The 23,111-nt window shown below is 37.5% G+C and overlaps 3 protein-coding genes, 2 long non-coding RNA genes and 2 pseudogenes across 10 annotated transcripts; all 7 read left to right on the top strand.

The window, feature by feature from the left end:
* Positions 1 to 1,223: 1,223 nt before the first annotated feature.
* On the top strand, positions 1,224 to 3,657 carry LOC122355117 (sushi, nidogen and EGF-like domain-containing protein 1). 2 transcript variants are annotated; one of them, XM_043253139.1, is made up of 10 exons: positions 1,224 to 1,388; positions 1,505 to 1,531; positions 1,651 to 1,683; positions 1,761 to 1,787; positions 1,888 to 2,018; positions 2,104 to 2,400; positions 2,482 to 2,577; positions 2,649 to 2,787; positions 2,869 to 2,951; positions 3,044 to 3,657. In XM_043253139.1, exons 2-10 carry the CDS (start codon positions 1,507 to 1,509, stop codon positions 3,122 to 3,124), a joined length of 912 nt encoding a protein of 303 aa, XP_043109074.1. In that variant the 5' UTR covers positions 1,224 to 1,388; positions 1,505 to 1,506; the 3' UTR covers positions 3,125 to 3,657. The 2 variants fall into 2 exon arrangements, with proteins under 2 accessions (XP_043109074.1, XP_043109073.1); XM_043253138.1 differs by having other exon boundaries at positions 1,224 to 1,531.
* A 493-nt stretch (positions 3,658 to 4,150) lies between these two features.
* Positions 4,151 to 9,468, top strand: LOC122355119 (alanine and proline-rich secreted protein Apa-like). Of its 2 annotated transcripts, none has more exons than XM_043253145.1 (12): positions 4,151 to 4,638; positions 4,982 to 5,078; positions 5,171 to 5,215; positions 5,749 to 5,793; positions 7,066 to 7,092; positions 7,505 to 7,540; positions 7,794 to 7,814; positions 7,940 to 8,073; positions 8,171 to 8,260; positions 8,332 to 8,470; positions 8,557 to 8,639; positions 8,867 to 9,468. In XM_043253145.1, exons 2-12 carry the CDS (start codon positions 5,021 to 5,023, stop codon positions 8,945 to 8,947), a joined length of 759 nt encoding a protein of 252 aa, XP_043109080.1. In that variant the 5' UTR covers positions 4,151 to 4,638; positions 4,982 to 5,020; the 3' UTR covers positions 8,948 to 9,468. The 2 variants fall into 2 exon arrangements, with proteins under 2 accessions (XP_043109080.1, XP_043109081.1); XM_043253146.1 differs by having other exon boundaries at positions 4,154 to 4,638; positions 7,940 to 7,999; positions 8,196 to 8,260.
* Positions 9,469 to 9,673: 205 nt separating this feature from the next.
* LOC122355118 (sushi, nidogen and EGF-like domain-containing protein 1) lies at positions 9,674 to 13,360 on the top strand. Of its 4 annotated transcripts, XM_043253141.1 has the most exons (10): positions 9,674 to 10,035; positions 10,257 to 10,328; positions 10,456 to 10,555; positions 10,650 to 10,673; positions 10,763 to 10,902; positions 10,984 to 11,256; positions 11,343 to 11,438; positions 11,513 to 11,666; positions 12,664 to 12,746; positions 12,837 to 13,359. In XM_043253141.1, exons 2-10 carry the CDS (start codon positions 10,314 to 10,316, stop codon positions 12,915 to 12,917), a joined length of 966 nt encoding a protein of 321 aa, XP_043109076.1. In that variant the 5' UTR covers positions 9,674 to 10,035; positions 10,257 to 10,313; the 3' UTR covers positions 12,918 to 13,359. The 4 variants fall into 4 exon arrangements, with proteins under 4 accessions (XP_043109076.1, XP_043109077.1, XP_043109075.1 ...); XM_043253142.1 differs by lacking the exon at positions 9,674 to 10,035 and having other exon boundaries at positions 10,059 to 10,328; positions 10,769 to 10,902; positions 12,837 to 13,360; XM_043253140.1 differs by lacking the exon at positions 9,674 to 10,035 and having other exon boundaries at positions 10,062 to 10,328.
* A 1,163-nt stretch (positions 13,361 to 14,523) lies between these two features.
* Positions 14,524 to 16,086, top strand: LOC122355347 (annotated as a pseudogene).
* An 83-nt stretch (positions 16,087 to 16,169) lies between these two features.
* Positions 16,170 to 17,844, top strand: LOC122355744. The gene is made up of 5 exons (XR_006252242.1): positions 16,170 to 16,336; positions 16,467 to 16,555; positions 16,679 to 16,911; positions 17,039 to 17,113; positions 17,217 to 17,844. It is a non-coding gene; the product is annotated as an uncharacterized LOC122355744 (long non-coding RNA).
* A 1,383-nt stretch (positions 17,845 to 19,227) lies between these two features.
* Positions 19,228 to 21,183, top strand: LOC122355794 (annotated as a pseudogene).
* A 14-nt stretch (positions 21,184 to 21,197) lies between these two features.
* LOC122355793 lies at positions 21,198 to 21,970 on the top strand. Its single transcript, XR_006252243.1, has 3 exons — positions 21,198 to 21,296; positions 21,424 to 21,498; positions 21,602 to 21,970. It is a non-coding gene; the product is annotated as an uncharacterized LOC122355793 (long non-coding RNA).
* Positions 21,971 to 23,111: the final 1,141 nt, after the last annotated feature.

The following is a 23,111-nucleotide window of genomic DNA, read 5'->3' as shown; positions in this document are numbered from 1 at the left end:
GCTTTGACCACTTGTTTAACTGGTCGGGCTGAGAGTGCAGCTGAAACCAGCCAACCAGCTTGGGATAAAAGCCTAAACCTCGCTACTCCTCAACAAACTCTATTTCTCTCAACATGTATGAACTTATTTCAGCTAGTCGAACGGCAGTGTGTCAGAATGGACGCAAAATATTTTACGCATTCATATATTTTTGGCATTCTATATATAGTCAGATCGTGCAACCACTGATACTGATATCTTCATAAATGAGGTTATCGCTTACACTCATTTTCTGTAGAAATACTAAAGTGATTTAAGCAATCATATTTCTCACCTGTTCTTGTGTCAGCTGATTATTTATTCTGAGTGATCCTCATTCTCCACATTCTTATGAACGCAGTGAGTTCGACGTGGGCGAAAAATACAGAATGATATTACAGCTGTAAGAAAGTGCAGGGAAAGATGTCAAATCACCAGTCACTCCCTCAGCACTATTAGAAAACCCCAAAGGCACTATATGTGTAATAGTAAAAAGTACATTGTTGTGGTTTTTAATTCCCTCAAGGAATGTGTCTGCTCAGACATTCTTAGGTTTTGTAACAAGCCTAAAAACCCGCAAAAAAAGAGCACAGTGTTATTATTGTACAGGAACATCACGTATTTAGTAATGAATCATGCAGCTTAAAACGGATAGACAGGCCTGTGTAGAGCATCCATAGCCTATTGCTCGTATTAGATTACGTCTGAAGAAAGGACTTTTCGAACGAGGTGAGTTTTAGGCTTGTTTTGTGCTTGAAATACTGGCAGTGTTTCAACAAAACATTTTTTCTTTCTCTCCAGGATATATTTCCCTGTGAACAGCCGGGTCATGCTTAAAAATCAAAGAAACTTCCTGCTTACTTATATTAAATATTTCGTGCGCTGCAAGCTATTTTCTCTTACAGTTTATCTTTACTTCTAATAGATTATGCAACGTAAATATTACATGATAATGGCTTTATTTTGTAATTAGCTGAGACAACAGAAAAAATAAAGTAATACGCTCTCAAAAAATACTTAATATGTTTACGATTTGATAAAACAATAGAAAATGATAGAAGCAATAAGACTGTAATAAAAAAATATATATATATATATATATATATATATATATATATATATATATATATATATATACACACAGTCATATTACTGATTTATAGTTTTATGGATTTTACAAAACAGAAGCAGGTAGTTATAGACCTTTGAATTAGAATCAAACATTTTTAAAAATGCTGCCCAAACGAACCTTATACATCTTTAAGAAAAGAAAAGCACACTTGTCATATGAGTTCACAAAGGTAATTAATAGTGTTTGTATTTGTTCGTTCATGCAGTAACCACAACAGAAACTACCATAGCCACACCAGGTAATATAGCTCTGACTGAAAGAATCATCATACAGCTATGAAACGCTTTTATTTTCAATTTTTCTTTTGCAGTCTACAGAAGACTGTAGTCATTTTATGCTCTTTTTCTTTAACAGAAATGACTATAACAGCAGCAGCAGCAGGTACTTATAAAGACTTTGAATATACTTGTTTTTCTCAAAAGCATGAAATGCTGCACTGAATTGAAAATCGACAGGAATAGGACATTTCTGCATTTATAATCCAGTGTTCATTCTTTCAGAAACTACCACCAGCAAGGAAACCAGCACAACAGGTGATAATTAATTACTACTTCATTTTTAATGACCTTTACTGAAGTGATTTATAACTGAACACTATTTTCTTTAACAGCCATTGCAGCAACGACTCCATGGACGGGTATCTATCAATTTTTGAATTAATGGTGCATTTGTGTCTGAATCATGATAATTATGATGAGACTTGTTCATTTGACTTTTTGAGTTAATTTTCTCGTCAGCACCGGCGATATTTTATCCATTCGGTGCAGAGGCAGGAGACCCAGTAATTCTTGATGGTGGTGATACCTCCTACTTTGTTGCCTTCTCCACTCCCTTTACCTACTTTGGCCGCTCCTACAACAGCATTTATGTGAGATTTAAGTCTAATATGAAAAAAACGTGGTAATCCGCTTTTCATTTTACTGCTGCATTTGAGCTTTTCTCTTTTATGTCAGGTTAATAATAACGGACTCCTTACATTCAACCAAGCTTTACCAGAAGCTCATCCTTACCCTTTTCCCACATATGGAGCAGAAGATTACATCGCTGCGCTCTGGACTGAGCTGGATGATCTTGGTATAGGTAGATACTCGTATCAGGAGTACACCAGTGGAAGGGTCTTAACTCGTGCCACTCAGGATATAAACCAGTACTTCCCTGGAAGGGGCTTCACGGCTTCTTGGGTCTTTGTTGCAACTTGGGACTATGCGCTAACTTGGGATTTGAACGTATTTAATCAACACTCAGGCCCGGTAACTAGTTTCTTTCTTTCCAGGGACTAGATTGAAGGCTGTATAAACGATGACTCGTGACGTTTTTGCTTTTCTTTTCAGGCAATCACGGTTCAAGCGGTTTTAATTTCAGGTCACGGCTTTTCTTTCATTCTGCTGCATTACGGCGACTGTGCTGGGATACCATACCCAGTGGAGGTAAAACAAGCATAGCAGTATTGAAGAACGAGTTACTAGCTCTGTATATAATATTTGATTTGTTTTAATAGGCTGGATACGACACAATAGGCTCCACTGACTACTACGTAATTCATTACGATCAAAATAGTGGCTACACCCTAAACCTTAAGACCACGACTAACGTAGGCGTTCCTGGTCGTTGGGCCTTTCTTGTGAACAATGGCACAGGTAGGATTGAAAATAATGCGCTGCTGTTATCAGTTGATTTATGTCATGTTATAGTGCCTTATCATGTCCGTGTTCTTTTAGGAACCGTCATAGGACTTCAAATAAAACTTCAGTCATTTTCAGATCTAACACAGAGCGAAAACTTTGAGGTCGTTTTGCATCAAGTGAGTCACCAGAGCACTTTATGTCGCGTGGAATCAATTGAGCGGAATGGGAATGAAATGCTTTGTGATCTGTCTGTTCATCTTTGTTTCAGATAAAACAAGAGCTGGTCAGTCGCGGACTGCCAAGTAGCGTCGAGATGGAGTTAAGGAGAGTCAAGAAGACGCAAACGTAACATCAGCATCGTGGAATGGAACTTATATGCTTCATTACTGCTGCCCTTTTATTGCCGGGAGAGAAACGTTTATTTTTTTCACCCTTTAGTTTTCTTACATATGTAACTCAATGTACAAAACATAATTACAGTTGAAGTTTGTTTCAGCGGTTGCTGCTGTATGTTAAATACATTGATACATTTTTATGATCATTGCATTTGTTATGAGATCTCTTTATCAGTTGCAAGTCTAGTCAAACCGATCTGTCGTATGTGAACAATGGAAATAAACATATTCTTCCTTGCTGGAAGAATAGCTTACATAAGATCACAAGTACTTGACCCTACTACGAACTGCTTTCACTTCTAAACACCTCAAATAATCCCTTGAAATAATTCTAAAATACACATGTGCGTTTTTTGTATCTTTGTATACCTCTTAAAAATCAATGAGACGTGACACCACATAATCTAATCAACATTGTCATCATAATATCACAAACTGTCTCTGAAGTGGACCGAAATAATGAATAAACAATAGGTTTACAACACTATTATGCTATATTTCAATATGTCATTATATTTAATACATTAAAAACAGGAAGAGCTGGCAAACTAAACAATATGGGAATACTGACTGTAATAGATTGAAATAAATATATATTTCAGTATATATGAAAATATTTAATAAAAAAATGCTGTGTAATAGTATTATATAGATTTTATTTTAAGGTGTCCTTGTTACAGAGTAATTATACATTAGTAATGAGTAATATTAATTAACTACATGTACTTATGAGTAGAGTTGCCCTTTATTTTACAGTATGTGTACTTACAATGTACTTAAAGTGTACTTAACCAAGAAAGTGCTGGTCAAATACGGTAACTACGTGGGGTAGGGTTAGTTTTAGGAGTAGGATTAGGGTTAGTACAATAAGTAAAATACTACAGTATAATATATACAAGTATACGAGGATAACCAGACTACCGGGTTTGCCTTGGGGTTACTTGCATGTAATACTATTTTAATATTTTAATAGTAGGTACATGTAACAAGGCCAACTAAACATCTAAAGTGTTACTGTTATAGATAAATATAACACATAAAGTTTTGTTCAAAATCTAGCAATTCATAGAAATGTCAATATGACTTGTTTTCTGTATTATTAGTACTATTCACCTGTCACGTGTCCCCTGATATTTATTATTATTATTCTGTGTAATCCTCATTCTCTACATTCTTATGCAGTGTTTATTAGCACTTAAAAAGAAATGATGCAGTATGTTGCACGTATCAAATAACACGGCAGCTGTTGTTACTTACTTGTTAGTAGACATGCCTACATAAAGTATGACTGTTATTATCTACAGCAAATAAGAGATTGAGGGTGGCAAAGAAGTACTGGCAGTATTCCAACAAAACATTTTTTTTCATTCTAACAGATGTTTATCTGTAAACTCTGCCAGGAGTGGACATGCTTAAATATCGATGAAACTTCCTGCTAACTCACAGCAGGTACAAGAAGCCGTATGAGGTAAGACAGGGCTTTCTATAAAATATTTATTGCTCCATGTTTTGTTCTTTTACAGTTAATCCTTAATGTGTAGCAAAATTTCTAATTTTCTAATTCTTAAACTGCAAAAATAAAACAATAAGCCAATCAGGTTGCTGAATGTGTTTTATAAAGCAATGCAATAGAAGCAACAATATAATATAATGATAGAAGCAAGACAATTTAAGATATTGGTGTTAAAAATATTTACCTTTATGTTTTAATACTCGTAGAAACAAGTAGCTCTGCCATGTTAAATAAAGCATAGGCTTTTATTCTGATTTCTAATACATTCTTATTATTATTTCTGATACTCTGATTACAGAAGAAGCACTTCTACTGTAGTTTTATCCCTGACTTGATCATGACATTGTTTCTGATTTCACCACATCTGCTGATGTTCATATCGCTCCTGTCACTGAGTAAGGTTTTGTTTGCTGTTCGATTATCAGTCTTAAGACGGAAAAGACATTAAAGCGTGCTTCTGAATTTAATAATCTCTCTTTTTCCTCAGCCAGGGCACAGACATCTCCATTAAGTACTTCCTCTCCAACAACAGGTAGACTACTCAGACCTGTTTCTCTCTCAACCGAAAAGATAATGTTATCAGAAATAAAGTATAGAATTTATGTCAAATTTGGATACGAGTTGCTTCTGCAAATAAAAACAAAGCTGCAGGAGTTCAAACGACTTTTAAGGTATAATGTACAATTTTACGACACTATTTATTTAAAAGCTCAATGACGTTTTGTGACTAGTGAGGTAATAATGGTGATGTCCTTGAGGACGATGAATGTAGTTTTTCTAAAAATAAAAATATGCATAAATATATTTTCCTGCTGAATACCGTTAAGGACAAAAACCTATATATAACAGAATATCATCTAGAGGTTTGGTATAGCTGTAGTATAACCAGAATAATTGACTCACAAGGTATTTAATGGTGTTCGTTCTTTAGGAACCACTAAAAGGGCAAACATATCAGTCACAGCGGGTAACAAAGCTGGGATTGAATCACACAGCTATGCAACATTTTCTCTTACATTAGATGCAGTCTACAGATGATTGTGATAATTTTGTGTTTTTCTTTAGCAAAAACAACAACTGCACCACCACCACCAACAACAACATCAGCAGGTAAGTCTAGACATTTGAATAAGGCCACACTCGAATGCATGTGATTTAAGGATTATAGATGTTTGTTTTGATAAGTTTGATGTTTTTTGTACGTTTCCTTTGATTATTTGTCTAAATATGAATGCTCTAAGTAAGGTAGTTTGTGTTTATGCATGCTAAAGGAGAATAAGTATAGCTAATAATAATTATTTTCTAAAAGCTGTAGTGAATGGAAGACCTAACAACGAGCAACAAATGATGTTGTTCTTTATTTACACGATTCGTTACAGTGCACAAATTCATTTATAGATAGTATCCGTTTGGACTGAGTTTTATTTAGGTAGTATGTTAGCCTATTTGAATGTATTTGTGTGTGAGTGACCCCTTTGTCATTTGTTAATGGTACGGCCCCGCTTATATAAGGTGAGGGTTTTGTTTATAGAGCTCTTGCTGTTGATTCAGGACTTGATTAGATGAGATATTATCGATATAAGGGAAGCCGTCTTTCAAAAGAGTCTTTCATACGGATAACTTTTTAATAAGTAAGCTTCTTATACTTGAAGCTTAATCGTAAAACACACGAGCTGAAGTGCTTCGTAAAACGTGCTGTTTGGAATTGAAGTACGCAGTGAATTCTTTCACCTTAAAACTCATTTCACACACGCTCCCGGCTGTTCCTGCCCGCCAGCACGCACGCTGGTGTAAACATAATGGGTTACGTGACTGCCGGAGCTCTTTTGGCTCGGGGATCATTTAAGGCATACGGAGTACAGCTGCACCGCTGATTAAAACGGCTTTTCACACGCCGAAAGTAGTTCCAGGCAGGTTTTGCAGCATTGCTTGTCCTTGCTGAACGATTTCAGTTATTTCAAAGGTCTTTACAGCCTAAACGGCCGAAGACCCAAACCCAACGCTTGCTTAGCTAACGAATATACTAAACAAAAAAATGATAATAACAAATGACTTCCATGTTTTTGCCACGGCATTCATTTTATTTATATAGAAAGCACATTCTATAGCTTTTTCCATAGAAGAGTGTGTTCAGACTTCTGGAGAGCGAGGAAATCACGGCATTGTCCTCCAAGAAGAACTTAAAGTTTTATAACCTATATGTAATATAACGTAATATTTTCAATTATAACATCAGATCAATATCTAGAGGCAGAATTGATTTACAAGGTATTTAATGGTGTTTGCATGTGCGTTCATACGGCTAACTTTTTTTGCAATTTTTATGTAGTCTACAGATGATTGTTGTAATTCTGTGCTCTTTTTCTTCTGCATGAACATCAGCACCACCGCCAACAACAGCAGCAGCAGGTAGATACAGACCTTTGAATAAAACGTGTTATGATGACTGTGGCCACACATATATGTAGATACGATTGAAATGCTTGTTTTGATAAATTGATTGTTTTTTATGTGAAATATATTTCTTTTGTTTATTAAAATGAATGCTCTGAGTTAGGTATATCATGTTGCCGCTAAAGGAGGACAGTTATCTCTTTCTTTATTTGTGCAGTTTTCATTAATCACTCAACGTATGGCCAATGGCGTGTTTTAAAAAATGGTAAAACTATCAATAACTGAATTTTTGCTTGCTGCGATTGTTGGACAAATCCGGACACTCGCTCTTCTGAAAGCTCTGATTTGGACAGGTTTCTAAAGTATGAGACATCTGAAGAGTGAAATTGAGATAATTCTTATTTTATCATTTCTTTTTCTTTAATAGCCGTTACTCCATCACCTGCACCAACAACAACGTCAGGTATTTTAAATTACAGTCAAATACCCTGATTCCCCATTTCAGCAAGAAATTAATAAAAACTACAGCCGTGAAGTGAGTCAATGATGTATTTAACAGCGTTCATTCTTTTTGAAACCACCAGTCTCAACAAATAACAATGCCATGATTGATTGGAAACTCATTGAACATGCTGTGTGTTTATACATATGTATACATATTCTTTGTAGAAGTTTTTAGAATTTGTCACTAAAGAAGATACAATTTTCTTTAACAGCCACTACAACTTCATGGACAGGTACTTATTGACATTTTAATTAGTGGTGCAGGTTTGTTAGTTATGAGTAATCACTGTAGATTCTGAGATGCAAAAACAGTAAAATCTTCATTTGTATTTTTTTTTTTGGGCCATTCTGTCATCAGCACCAGCAATATTTTATCCATTCGGCGCGACGGCAGGAGACATTCAAGTTCTTGAATCTGGTGGTGATACCTATCAAATTGTTGCCTTCTCCACTCCATTTAAGTACTTTAACCGCTCATACAGCTTCGTTTATGTGAGATTTTAATTCTATTGCCAGTTATATATATTCTAAATGCTGTGATATGGCAGCTTATATTGAACTGGATTTGGTCTGATTTCTTTTATTTCAGGTTAATAATAACCTTTTAATTTCAGGTCACGGCTTTTCTTTCATTCTGCTGCATTACGGCGACTGTGCTGGGATACCATACCCAGTGGAGGTAAAACAAGAATCGCAGTATTGAAGAACAAGTTACTAGCTCTGTATATAATTTTTGATTTGTTTTAATAGGCTGGATACGACACAATAGGCTCCACTGACTACTACGTAATTCATTACGATCAAAATAGTGGCTACACCCTAAACCTTAAGACCACGACTAACGTAGGCGTTCCTGGTCGTTGGGCCTTTCTTGTGAACAATGGAACAGGTAGGATTTTAATCATAATTACTTGTTCCTTTTATTAGTTCGTTCGCATCATGCTAGGGTGTCTTATTATGTGTGTGTCCTTTTAGAAACCGTCATAGGAGTTCAAATGAAACTTAGGTCATTTTTAGACCTAACGCAGAGTGAAATCATGGAGGTCATTTTGTATCAAGTAAGTCACGCTTTTCATAGCGGAAGTTGTTTGGAAGCCCTTTATCGAGGGGAAAATGTCTCTTATCTTTTATTTTTAACTTTGTATCTGATAGTTGTGGCTTTTCTATCTAGCAATGACATTTTCAAATTTTTTACTCTGTGAATTTTACCAGTACCCATAGCCAGTAGATTACATTTGAAATAAAGCAGATTTTGATCTATCCATTTTTTGGTTTGTTTTTGCAGATAAAACAAGAGTTGGTCAATCGTGGAGTGTCAAGTAACTTTGAGCTGAAGTTCAGAAAAATCAAAAAGACACAGTCGTAATACTGGAATATATGGGAATTAAAACTCTGAATGCTGCTGCCGTAGATAGATTTAGAAACTGATAAAGAGAGGAATGTCACTCCACAAGAAGGCAACATGTATCTTTTCTTGCCTTTCTACATTGTTTTTTAAAAAACTAACGAAAAACATGACAAATGTATTAAAATGAATTATATACTATGTTAATTTAGCTTCAATAATGATCATTGATTTAGATTTTTAGTCCTGCCTCCTGGGGAGTTTCAGGCTTTTAACTAATCAGACTCATCTGTAGTATGCAAACAATGAAATTAAACCTGTTCTTTGTCATTTACTAGAAGCATCACTCATCCATGTCAAAAATTCCTTCACGTAATCTACTTCTTTACTGTCTGTTACCATATTTTTTTAGAACATCTGGCAATTTAACATTCAAACTCTGTAGTTAGGGTTTTTTTTGACGATTATTGCATGTCAACCTGTTTATATTGACACTTGACTGATTTGTCTTTCTTCTGCTAAATTAAACTTGGCACAAACAAAACGGGAAGCTTTTTATCCTTTCTTTTTGTTTATTCATATCTGCCGTACCAAAACAAATCACATTTTATAAACATTTTACAAAAAATCTAATCTAAAGTCTAAAATAAAAATCTAAAATAATCTTCAATAGGCATATAGGCAAATAATTTATTCAATAGGCAATTTATGTAATAAAAAATAAACAAATTTATATGATATAGTTTTTAGTTTAAAGTTTATTTGCAGTCCTGGTTCTTATCAATTTTATTGAAACGTAAGAATGAACAACATGCATTTGTGATGGATTAAGCATTTTTTGCATCATATAGCAAATGATGGACAACAAAAATAAATGGTTCACCCAAAAGTGAAAACTAGCTTCAACCTTTCTCACCTCTCAGTATCCAGATGAGTTTGTTTCTCCATTAGATTTGGAGAAATTTCGCTTTAGTATTAAAGTTAAGAAGTCCTGATGGATTTATTTGCAACTTTTCATTACACAAGATGGACTAGAGTAATGAGGATTACTTCTGGATCATTGTGATGTTTTTATCAGCTCTCATTCTGACGGCACCCATTCGCCATTGGTGAGCATATAGGACTATTTCATAAACAAAAATGATATTGCTCAAGAGTACATAAGCAAATAATTTCAATGAGATTAACTCTAAAAATACGTTATGATGTCAGCAGTCAACTGAGGCTCTTTCACTTCAATTGTTGTTTAGCCTGAGTAGTGAGCATTGTTCAGTTGTCTTTCATCTGAGAGCATTTGACAAGCATTCACTGAACATGTCCCTCCCTTTAGGGTTATGATAAATACTGACAGATTTGAACCTACAGAGAGGACAAGAACATAGTCCACATGACACCGTCTGTGGTAAGTACCTTCTAACTTTTTGTCTACATCTCATTATATGTACATTTAGATGATTAACATTAACGCTAATTGATATTTTAGGTTTTCAACTGACAAACTTTTTGGTTCTCCTGCACTTGTGTTCTAGCAGTGGCATTCTGGTATCTCGAATCCAATCCAAATATTGATCATGAGAGCGTCTCTACTTTCACATTATCTGCTGGTATTTACATCAGTCCTGTCACTGAGTGAGTTTTAACAATAATATCCTTCATAATATGGTAAAGACGATACACGTTCTTTATAGAAGTGTATTTAAATGTAATGTTTTTTGTTAAACAGGCAGGGTGACTGAGGCGCAGACAGGTAATTATTAACCTCAGAACTATATAAAAACTATATTAGAACTATAAAAAGTCAAACTGTACTGTTAACTGAAGTTAACATGATTTTAGTTGCAGCGCCGGTGACATTCTATCCGTTTGGCTCATTGGAAGGAGACACCGTTAATATTGCCCCCGAGGATGGAAACTCCACTCTTATTGACCTGTGGAGTCCTTTTGTGTTCTTCGGCCACACGTACAACAGGACATATGTGAGAATTTAGTTTTGCTAATGCGATATGGGCGATTGATTTAAAATGTAACGCGCAAAACTGATATCTTTCACTGCTTAGGTTAACAATAACGGACACCTCACATTCAACCAGTCACAGTTAGTATTTAACAACTTTCCCATCAATGGAAGTGAAGACATCATCGCTCCCCTCTGGACCGACGTTGACGTCAGTATGAACGGCATCATCTCGTATCAGCAGTACTCCAGCGGGAGCGTTCTCACTCGCGCCACTCAGGATATCAACCAATACTTCCCTGATCTGACCTTCACGGCTACTTGGGTCCTAGTTGCAACCTGGGATAGGGTTGCGTACTTTTACCACTCCGGCACGGTGAGTTGGTTAACTCCTTCAAGCTCGAGGTTACAGATGAGATATTCTTACAGCCGTGTGACGGTCAGTGTTCCTAAACTTCGCAGGAAACGTCGTTTCAAGTGGTTTTGATTTCGGGCGGGGATTTGTCCTTTATTCTCATGAATTACGGTGACATTGCGGCGGCGTATAATACGGTGCAGGTAAGACATAGTGGAAGAATTCTCTTCTTGATAATCTTTCTCAATAATTCATTTTTTTTTCCTTGTTTGTGCAGGCTGGTTATGACACAATAAACTCCACGGCCTACTTTAGTATCCCTGGGTCAAACGACGGGAGTGCTATTCCCAACCTCAAGAACTCCACTAATGTCAATGTTCCAGGACGATGGGCCTTCAGGGTCGACGGTGGATCGGATCAAAACAGAAAAGGTATGCAACCATCATAAAAATGCTAATCTGTAGCATTATTCACTTATGCCTCCATGGCCCTCCAAGAAACGTCAAGGTGTGACGTCAAGGTTGTTGGCTGCTCGACATGGCATGACGTTATACCTTGAAAGAGCCTGGATTTCTTTCACAAAAGTGTCTGCCAAATGTTACAATGTGCCCAGAAACAAGCAAACAAACAAGTATTATCCAAGACGTAGATGTGTTTGTTTCTTCGTTGATACAGATTTGGAGGAATTCAGCATTTTATTGCTTTCTCTCCAGTGGTTCCTCTGCAGTGAATGGGTGCCGTCAGAATGAGTTTGCGAACAGCTGATAAAAAGGTCACAAAAGACAAGTAATCCACACCAATCCAGTCCATCATTGAATGTCCTTTGAAGTGAAAAGCTTTGTAAGAAACAAACCTATCATTATAGCATTATACATTTAGTCATTTAGCAAATGCTTTTATTCAAAGCGAAAGTGATTCAAAGCGCTATAAAAAAAAAAGTCTGTCAGCTTAATACGGTACATGTAGCAAGGTTTTTTTATTATTATATAGTAAAAAGAAAACAGAATCTAAAAAAGAATAGTGCAAGGTAGCGTTAGAGGCTTTTGATAATTGCATAATAAATTAAAAAAGGAAACCAATAGATAGAATGCAAAAAGCATAGAGAAGAAAAAAGCAGTTAGTAAATGAATAGAGAATATAAACGTGCAGCTTTTGTCTTCACAAGATGTTAACTGATGTAGAGTGGTTTATTGTGATGTTTTTATCATCTTATCGTTCTGACGGCACCCATTCACTGCAAAGCAGCCATTGGTGAGCAGCTGATGGAATGATACATTTCTCTAAATCAGTTCGAATGAAAACAAATGCAAATACATCTCGAATGGCCTGAGGGTGAGTAAATAGGAGGGAAATTTTCATTTCTGGGTAAACTATTCCTGTGATTAATTAAACACGCGTAACTGTGTACGTGTGCGTTGTTTCTCCTAGAAAATATCATAGGACTTCAAATGAGAGTTTCTTCATATTCAGACCTAAGAGAGAGTGGAAAAATCGAGACCGTTTTAGAGAGAGTAAGTTGCACTTACTACAGGGTGTAGCGTTTTTATTATTATCAAATTATGGCGCAATCGAAATTTTAAAATCCTTTGATCTTATTTCAGATACAACAGGAGCTGACCAAGTACGGTCTGCCAAGCAGTCTCAGACTGACCTTAAGAAGAATCCAAACGATATATCCGTGATATCAGCCTCGTACGAGGAAAGAAATTCAAGTTCATTAGATCTCTTTCATCAAATATATCCCTGCCATTAAAAGATAACTTGCAGAGACCTAAATATAGCAACAATCAAATCAGATCTAACTGAAAAGGTTAGAAATAATAGACATTTGTGTAAAAACCGGCATCTGCCGACAGGAATGTCACTCTGCAGGAAGTTAAATGTTGATTTGTTCTCACATGTAAAAGATTTGTGACAGGAGTTTAACCTAGATCTGCAATATGTAAATAATGGACATAAACCTGTTATTCCTCTATTCCTCATTCACTAGAAAATCTATCACTCACTGTAATGTGAAGTTTGCTAAAAGAGATGTTTGGACAGGTACTGTCTGTTCTGGAAAACTGTCTTGTTTAAAACCAGTGAATCTGAATAAAACGCTTTTCATTATTTTCTACCGTTTTTGGTCAAGGGAAAGGTACGGTTCACAAAACACACACTGACCTCTTGTGTCAACATGCCCCAGTGGTAAAAAATGCAAGTTTTGTTTTTTCGTAGCATTTTTGTGAGCCTAAATGTGCAGAAATTAAAATGTGTCTTAAATTATTTCCCATTTGTAGATATGGTAGACTAGTAATGTATGATTTATGTAACTAAAATCTAAGGACATTGCTCTAGGATTTAAATTTCTCCTCAAAAAAGTTGATGCATCATTTTGAAGTCAGTGCTAACTAGCAGTAAAGTGAAAAAAGCTTTATGAAGTTTATTCAAATGTAAAATATAGTGCATGTTTCTTGACTCACCACGAGAGGGAGACAGAAGCTTAGTGAGAGTTCTTCAGAGACTGTTGTAAATAAAACAAACATCGCAGTATGTTTTACAAGGAAATTATATTAAAACGATATATATTTTTTTTTCTCAGTGTACATAACAATGCCAAAAAGTTTCAATGCAAACAAGTTGTTTGTGATTTTATTACAGTAAAAAAAAACCTTTTCGGTGTAAAATATTATCTGGTTATACACAGGTCTTGTTTTATTCAAAATCACTGAGTGACATTTGCATCAAATGTTTATTAAAAAAAGCCCGCATACTGCAGTCTGTTAGGAATCACATGTGACATGCTTTTTTATTAAAACATTCATATAAATACACGCACGATAAATCATTAAAGTTACGATATTGACCACACAATCATGTAGAAGCATTTCATATGCACACAAGCAGAGTTATTAAGTTTTGAATTTGAATTTCATTGTCCCTACAGTATCAAAAATCATATTTTTATGTTTCCTTCTGCTGCTCAGACAAATTTTTAAGAAGCCTAAAGTTTTAGCATCCTGTAATAATTCATTTACAATTGCCCTGTTTTATATTTTTGTCAGCTTATATTTTGTTTATTATATTTATTACAACTTATGACTGCATTTATAGCATGCATGAAAGATTTAGACATTGAATAATTATATAATTTATATAATATTAAATTTCATTTTTTCCACGATAGATAGATAGATAGATAGATAGATAGATAGATAGATAGATAGATAGATAGATAGATAGATAGATAGATAGATAGATAGATAGATAGATAGATAGAAACATGGGCTAAATAATAGGTTAAATTTTTATTTTTGAATATTTGAGTTTTACACGCACGCACGCACACAAATTACAGCGATATTAACCTTTCGGGTTTCAAATACTGATATAGCCTATACGTTTGTTCAACTAATGAACTTTTTTTATTTGCAAATATCATCCTGACAGGAGAACTTTATCGTCGAGACGGCGCAGTCTCAATCATTATGACGCCATAGAGCGCAGCGTCAAAGTTTAGAACTTTAGCGCGCGCGGTATATAAAGCCATGGAATTCTGTGGAACATTTTGTGGGTTTGTAGTAGTGGTCGAAAACGCGAGTTTTGTACGGAGTCATGGGACAGCGAATTTCTCGGGTAACGCCGGTGAATGATGGCGAGGTGTACAACCACCATCTCAGTACACCCCCTACACCCGTAACCGACAGGGCGGAGCAACACCATCCTCATCCTCGCGATGAGCCGCCTGTCGATGCCGGTGAGGGACTCGCCCATAGGAGGGAGGAGGAGGAGGAGAAGAGTAGGGAGGCATGGAGTGAGGAGGAGGAGGAGGAGAAAAAGAGGAAGAAGAGGTTCTGGAGGCTGCCCTCTTTCCTCAAAGCTGCCAGAAATCGCCTCAGATTGATCCGCCTGGGTCAAACTCAGGTGCAGCTTATTGAGCCTCCATCGCCAGCCAGCAGCACTAATGGTAAAATATAAGATGTGGAGGGAAAACTGATTTGAGTATCCATTAATTGTGTTATTAAGCACTAAATAAATACAGTCCCTTTGGATGATATGCACCTCACCACTGTTTAATGTCACCGTGAAAACAATGAAATCATTTCTCTCTTAATAGATAACATTATGTGCCACTACGAGCTTGGTGATCGTCTGGGGGTTGGTGGGTATGGCGTCGTTCATGAAGCTAGCCGCGTGGAGGATGGCCTTAAGGTAAGATCACATTAGGTTATTTTCTCATCCTTTCACTATTGTGTCCAGAGTCTTCAAGTTTAATGAGTGGAACAATATGACCTCGACACACGTGAATCGTTCTTCTTTTGTTTTGTTGATCAGGTGGCAGTGAAAGACGTCATGAAGACCCACGACATGGAATATCTAACTATTGTAAGTCATGTGCACTCATCTCAGTCACTGTTTTCAGTTAATCGCAGACTACAAATGGTTTTTCACTAAACAAACCATTTTAAAACTGTCCGTCCTCTAGCCTGACCATCCCAACCCCTTGCCTTTGGAGATCGCCTCACACTCCTGGCCAACAAGGGACCCAGCGCGCCAGGGATTATTCAGCTGCTGGACTGGCAGGAACAACGTGACAGCTACGTCATGGTCCTCGAGTGTCCGTCGCCCTCCGAGAACTTGGTTAGTTTCTTGGAGGGCCACGGAGGCAGGCTAGAAGAAGGTTTAGTTCGGCACATCATGCGGCAGGCAACGCAGGCAGCTCGCACGTGTTGTCGCCGCGGTGTATTTCACGGCGACATTAAGTTGGAAAACTTCATCGTGAGCAAGGACACCCTGCAGGTCAAGTTGATTGACTTTGGGTGTGGGGACCTCCTGAGAAAGTCTACCTACACGACATTGTGCGGTATGTAGCAAAAAGCTCAAAGCTCACAGAATGCTTAGGTGATGCAAACTTGCATATGAGATGGAATCCCTTGTCCTCCAGGCACCATGGAGTACTACCCTCCTGAGTACAGGATCAAGGGCAAGTACCATGCGAAGTCTGCAATGTCGTGGTCTCTCGGGGTCACCTTGTTCACGATGCTGTGCGGCCGTTTTCCAACTGAGGAGGACCTGCAGAAGACCGAACTAAACCTTTGGTCTGAGCCTGCGCTATCGAAAGGTGAGGTCTTCATCACAAGAAAAGAAGTCTGAATACGGTTGTCATACAAATATTCTCACAGATCAGATCTCTCAGATGAATGTAAATGATTCAGGTCATAATCAGATATCTGTCCTGTGTTTCTGCACAGACTGCTGCCGTTTGATCTGCAGCCTCCTGCAGCAGAAACCACAGCGGCGGCTCAGTCTGGGGAAGATCCTTCATCACGACTGGTTTAAGGTACCGAGCGTAAGATCAGCCGGTTTTTAAACATTTGCTTCTGTTGTTTTTTTTTTTATGTATGAAGCGTAATGTATGTACATTTCCATTTATCCGGTGTTGTTGTTTTCTGTTTTGTTTCAGATCTCCATATAACCCCAGACGTTTCCAGAGTCTCCTGTCAGCTTTGCGTCTTGCGGGCTGGCAGAGAGGCTTTCCATCCCTCCGTGAAGCCTTTGCGTCTTGCGGGGCCGGCAGGCCATGCTTGCGTCTTGCGGCATGACCTGAAGCAGCAGTACTTGCGTCTGGCGGTACTGCTCGCTTGGGGATGTGTACATATGTATATAGTTTTTTCTCAGAGCCTTCATTGTTAATAGGTGAGTTCACAAAAAAGCAAAGTCAGATTCCTAACATCATATAAATGTTCTTTAAGGTTAGATCTGATAACTAAATAGCTCAAATGTAAAGTTCATGATCTGATGTTTGTCCCATGTTTCTGCACAGATTGCTGCCGTTTGAGCCTCCTCCATCAAGCGGTGACTCCTTCTGGGGAATATCCTTTACCACGACTGGCTTCAGGTATCAAGCCTAAGTTTTTACATACTTGCTTTTTCTATTAATTTTGAATGGGAAAAAAATTACATTACATTACAATGTTTCAAATTTAGTTTTTTTGTTTCAGATCTCCATATAAGTCGTGGAGAATGGAGCTCCAACCCCAGACATTTCTAGGGTCTCCTGTCAGCTTTGCGTCTTGCACCATGACCTGAAGCAGCAGTATTTGGGCCTCAAGGCCATCTTCTCTCAAAACCTCTCTCTCAAGACAAATCTTTGATGTCCCAGAGGTTCCTGCTATGGTACTCCAGGTGTCCCAGTCTTGCTGCCCTGGTAGTAGAACTTACTGTAGTGGCTACCTGGTTTTAAAGCTTCTTGTCATGAAGGCATGCACTCAAAAGCTTGTCTGAGACAACAAGGTCAGATCTCAGATATTCTTCTCACGGCTGTCCCAGATGTTATGCTCCATGTGATGTACGCCTTCGATCCCAGAAGTAATGGCTGCATCTCACGGCTGTCCATGTGATGTTTTCTGAGTACCAGAAGTTCTCCAAAAGACCACTAGTTCCTCATGGCTGCCAATACAAGAACTCGCCAAAATTTCCCAATGCCAGAGCTTCTTGCTTTGGCAGCCTCAGTACCAGAATGCCCTTTCATGTTGCTATCAAGGGGCGCAAATAAAAAAAATCATTTTAATACATTTTAAAAAAAGTGTTGCTTCACTTTTTCTCAGTAAAATCTCAAAATCTCAGTACTTTGCCCTAGGATGGCATTTTCTCCTCAAAAAATTTGATGCATCATTTTGAAGTAAGTGCTAAGTAACAGTAAAGTGAAAAAGCTTTATGAAGTTTGTTCAAATGTAAAATATAGTGCATGTTTCTTGACTCACCACGAGAGGGAGATAGAAGCTTAGTGAGAGTTCTTCAGAGACTGTTGTAAATAAAACTAACATCGCAGTATGTTTTACAAGGAAATTATATTAAAACGATATATAAATATAATAAACATTAATATAATAAAAAAAAAAAAAAATATATATATATATATATATATATATATATATTATATATATATATATATATATTTTTTTTTTTTTTTTTTTTTTTTTTTTTTGTAGAATAGATAACAATGCCAAAACATTTCAATGCAAACAAGTTGTTTGTGATTTTATTACAGTAGAAAACCTTTTCGGTGTAAACTATTATCTGGTTATACACTGGTCTTGTTTTATTCAAAATCACTGAGTGACATTTGCATCAAATGTTTATTAAAAAAAGCCCACATACTGCAGTCTGTTAGGAATCACATGTGACATGCTTTTTTATTAAAACATTCATATAAATACACGCACGATAAATCATTAAAGTTACGATATTGACCACACAATCATGTAGAAGCATTTCATATGCGCACAAGCAGAGTTATTAAGTTTTGAATTTGAATTTCATTGTCCCTACAGTATCAAAAATCATATTTTTATGTTTCCTTCTGCTGCTCAGACAAATTTTTAAGAAGCCTAAAGTTTTAGCATCCTGTAATAATTCATTTACAATTGCCCTGTTTTATATTTTTGTCAGCTTATATTTTGTTTATTATATTTATTACAACTTATGACTGCATTTATAGCATGCATGAAAGATTTAGACATTGAATAATTATATAATTTATATAATATTAAATTTCATTTTTTCCACTATATATAGATAGATAGATAGATAGATAGATAGATAGATAGATAGATAGATAGATAGATAGATAGATAGATAGATAGATAGATAGATAGACAGAAACATGGGCTAAATAATAGGTTAAATTTTTATTTTTGAATATTTGAGTTTTACACGCACGCACGCACACAAAATTACAGCGATATTAACCTTTCGGGTTTCAAATACTGATATAGCCTATACGTTTGTTCAACTAATGAACTTTTTTATTTTGCAAATATCATCCTGACAGGAGAACTTTATCGTCGAGACGGCGCAGTCTCAATCATTATGACGCCATAGAGCGCAGCGTCAAAGTTTAGAACTTTAGCGCGCGCGTATATAAAGCCATGGAATTCTGTGGAACATTTTGTGGGTTTGTAGTAGTGGTCGAAAACGCGAGTTTTGTACGGAGTCATGGGACAGCGAATTTCTCGGGTAACGCCGGTGAATGATGGCGAGGTGTACAACCACCATCTCAGTACACCCCCTACACCCGTAACCGACAGGGCGGAGCAACACCATCCTCATCCTCGCGATGAGCCGCCTGTCGATGCCGGTGAGGGACTCGCCCATAGGAGGGAGGAGGAGGAGGAGAAGAGTAGGGAGGCATGGAGTGAGGAGGAGGAGGAGGAGAAAAAGAGGAAGAAGAGGTTCTGGAGGCTGCCCTCTTTCCTCAAAGCTGCCAGAAATCGCCTCAGATTGATCCGCCTGGGTCAAACTCAGGTGCAGCTTATTGAGCCTCCATCGCCAGCCAGCAGCACTAATGGTAAAATATAAGATGTGGAGGGAAAACTGATTTGAGTATCCATTAATTGTGTTATTAAGCACTAAATAAATACAGTCCCTTTGGATGATATGCACCTCACCACTGTTTAATGTCACCGTGAAAACAATGAAATCATTTCTCTCTTAATAGATAACATTATGTGCCACTACGAGCTTGGTGATCGTCTGGGGGTTGGTGGGTATGGCGTCGTTCATGAAGCTAGCCGCGTGGAGGATGGCCTTAAGGTAAGATCACATTAGGTTATTTTCTCATCCTTTCACTATTGTGTCCAGAGTCTTCAAGTTTAATGAGTGGAACAATATGACCTCGACACACGTGAATCGTTCTTCTTTTGTTTTGTTGATCAGGTGGCAGTGAAAGACGTCATGAAGACCCACGACATGGAATATCTAACTATTGTAAGTCATGTGCACTCATCTCAGTCACTGTTTTCAGTTAATCGCAGACTACAAATGGTTTTTCACTAAACAAACCATTTTAAAACTGTCCGTCCTCTAGCCTGACCATCCCAACCCCTTGCCTTTGGAGATCGCCTCACACTCCTGGCCAACAAGGGACCCAGCGCGCCAGGGATTATTCAGCTGCTGGACTGGCAGGAACAACGTGACAGCTACGTCATGGTCCTCGAGTGTCCGTCGCCCTCCGAGAACTTGGTTAGTTTCTTGGAGGGCCACGGAGGCAGGCTAGAAGAAGGTTTAGTTCGGCACATCATGCGGCAGGCAACGCAGGCAGCTCGCACGTGTTGTCGCCGCGGTGTATTTCACGGCGACATTAAGTTGGAAAACTTCATCGTGAGCAAGGACACCCTGCAGGTCAAGTTGATTGACTTTGGGTGTGGGGACCTCCTGAGAAAGTCTACCTACACGACATTGTACGGTATGTAGCAAAGCTCAAAGCTCACAGAATGCTTAGGTGATGCAAACTTGCATATGAGATGGAATCCCTTGTCCTCCAGGCACCATGGAGTACTACCCTCCTGAGTACAGGATCAAGGGCAAGTACCATGCGAAGTCTGCAATGTCGTGGTCTCTCGGGGTCACCTTGTTCACGATGCTGTGCGGCCGTTTTCCAACTGAGGAGGACCTGCAGAAGACCGAACTAAACCTTTGGTCTGAGCCTGCGCTATCGAAAGGTGAGGTCTTCATCACAAGAAAAGAATACGGTTGTCATACAAATATTCTTACAGATCAGATCTCTCAGATGAATAACTGCAGATGTAAATGATTCAGGTCATAATCAGATATCTGTCCTGTGTTTCTGCACAGACTGCTGCCGTTTGATCTGCAGCCTCCTGCAGCAGAAACCACAGCGGCGGCTCAGTCTGGGGAAGATCCTTCATCACGACTGGTTTAAGGTACCGAGCGTAAGATCAGCCGGTTTTTAAACATTTGCTTCTGTTGTTTTTTTTTTTATCTATGAAGCGTAATGTATGTACATTTCCATTTATCCGGTGTTGTTGTTTTCTGTTTTGTTTCAGATCTCCATATAACCCCAGACGTTTCCAGAGTCTCCTGTCAGCTTTGCGTCTTGCGGGCTGGCAGAGAGGCTTTCCATCCCTCCGTGAAGCCTTTGCGTCTTGCGGGGCCGGCGGGCCATGCTTGCGCGCTTGCGGCATGACCTGAAGCAGCAGTACTTGCGTCTGGCGGTACTGCTCGCTTGGGGATGTGTACATATGTATATAGTTTTTTCTCAGAGCCTTCATTGTTAATAGGTGAGTTCACAAAAAAGCAAAGTCAGATTCCTAACATCATATAAATGTTCTTTAAGGTTAGATCTTATAACTAAATAGCTCAAATGTAAAGTTCATGATCTGATGTTTGTCCCATGTTTCTGCACAGATTGCTGCCGTTTGAGCCTCCTCCATCAAGCGGTGACTCCTTCTGGGGAATATCCTTTACCACGACTGGCTTCAGGTATCAAGCCTAAGTTTTTACATACTTGCTTTTTCTATTAATTTTGAATGGGAAAAAAATTACATTACATTACAATATTTCAAATTTAGTTTTTTTGTTTCAGATCTCCATATAAGTCGTGGAGAATGGAGCTCCAACCCCAGACATTTCTAGGGTCTCCTGTCAGCTTTGCGTCTTGCACCATGACCTGAAGCAGCAGTATTTGGGCCTCAAGGCCATCTTCTCTCAAAACCTCTCTCTCAAGACAAATCTTTGATGTCCCAGAGGTTCCTGCTATGGTACTCCAGGTGTCCCTGTCTTGCTGCCCTGGTAGCAGAACTTAATGTAGTGGCAACCTGGTTTTAAAGCTTCTTGTCATGAAGGCATGCACTCAAAAGCTTGTCTGAGACAACAAGGTCAGATCTCAGATATTCTTCTCACGGCTGTCCCAGATGTTATGCTCCATGTGATGTACGCCTTGGATCCCAGAAGTAATGGCTGCATCTCACGGCTGTCCATGTGATGTTTTCTGAGTACCAGAAGTTCTCCAAAAGACCACTAGTTCCTCATGGCTGCCAATACAAGAGCTCGCCAAAATTTCCCAATGCCAGACCTTCTTGCTTTGGCAGCCTCAGTACCAGAATGCCCTTTCATGTTGCTATCAAGGGGCGCAAATAAAAAAAATCATTTTAATACATTTAAAAAAAAGTGTTGCTTCACTTTTGTCTCAGTAAGATCTCAAAATCTCAGTACTTTGCCCTAGGATGGCATTTTCTCCTCATATGTTGTTTATCTTGAATGAAATCTACAAAATATACTTTTTTTACTTATTTTTTCAAATTAAAATATATTTCATTTTCTTGATTTACCATTATTAGTGAGATTGCATCATGATTTATGTAAATGAAACAAACATATGTTTTTTACAATAAATTATTTTAATAGGACTATAAATATCTCATTTCTAATATAAAAATATAAATCCATCTCTTTTAAATACTTAACATTTCATGTCAAAAAAAGATAAAAACAGCTCATATTTTAAACTGGAAGGATTAAAAATTTTTTAGTGAATAACAATGACAAAACATTTCAATGCAAACGTTTTTGTGATTTTATTACCATTACAAACTGTGTTCTGAAACTATTATGTCATTATCTGCATCGCATTTATTTTATATCACTACTGCCATCTCTTCAAATGTTAAAATATTGCTCTGTTAGCACATAGAAGGTGCTTTTTAGAAAACATTCTCTATGTATTTCCCCACGGTCCTTAAAGACTTTCATCAGCTTTATCACAATCATGTAATGATTTCATAGCACATGATGGAGCTTAAAAGTTTTTTATCCTCACATTTTTCCCTAATTGAGGTTATATTTTTATGTTTCCTTCTGCTGCTTTGTTTACTATTGAAAAAAATAAAAATATATATTCCTGCAATATAATTTATATTCCCAGATTTATATTTAATACAGCAATAACTAGTGAGACAAATACTATTTCCAGAGTAGCACCGTACCAGTATATATTTGATATTGAATAATTATATAATTTATATAATATTAAATTTAATTTTTTCCACATTATTTATAGATAGATAGATAGATTAGATATATCTATAGATAGATAG

This window comes from Puntigrus tetrazona, chromosome 12 (assembly GCF_018831695.1).
Source record: "Puntigrus tetrazona isolate hp1 chromosome 12, ASM1883169v1, whole genome shotgun sequence".
NCBI classification, from domain to species: domain Eukaryota; kingdom Metazoa; phylum Chordata; class Actinopteri; order Cypriniformes; family Cyprinidae; genus Puntigrus; species Puntigrus tetrazona.
This window is presented reverse-complemented; position numbering and strand designations above follow the sequence as displayed.

Excerpts from the sequence above, each read along its gene's own strand:
- LOC122355118 (XM_043253141.1), top strand. Across the intron at positions 10,674-10,762 it reads GGTGACTGAGGCGCAGACAG|TTGCAGCGCCGGTGACATTC; the intron begins GTAATTATTAAC and ends ACATGATTTTAG. Across the intron at positions 12,747-12,836 it reads TCGAGACCGTTTTAGAGAGA|ATACAACAGGAGCTGACCAA; the intron begins GTAAGTTGCACT and ends ATCTTATTTCAG.
- LOC122355119 (XM_043253145.1), top strand. The coding sequence starts at position 5,021 with ATGACATTGTTTCTGATTTCACCACATCTGCTGATGTTCATATCGCTC. Across the intron at positions 7,093-7,504 it reads GCCAACAACAGCAGCAGCAG|CCGTTACTCCATCACCTGCA; the intron begins GTAGATACAGAC and ends TTTCTTTAATAG. Across the intron at positions 8,640-8,866 it reads TGGAGGTCATTTTGTATCAA|ATAAAACAAGAGTTGGTCAA; the intron begins GTAAGTCACGCT and ends TTGTTTTTGCAG.
- LOC122355117 (XM_043253138.1), top strand. The coding sequence starts at position 1,426 with ATGAAACGCTTTTATTTTCAATTTTTCTTTTGCAGTCTACAGAAGACT. Across the intron at positions 1,788-1,887 it reads AGCAACGACTCCATGGACGG|CACCGGCGATATTTTATCCA; the intron begins GTATCTATCAAT and ends TTTTCTCGTCAG. Across the intron at positions 2,401-2,481 it reads TTAATCAACACTCAGGCCCG|GCAATCACGGTTCAAGCGGT; the intron begins GTAACTAGTTTC and ends TTTTCTTTTCAG.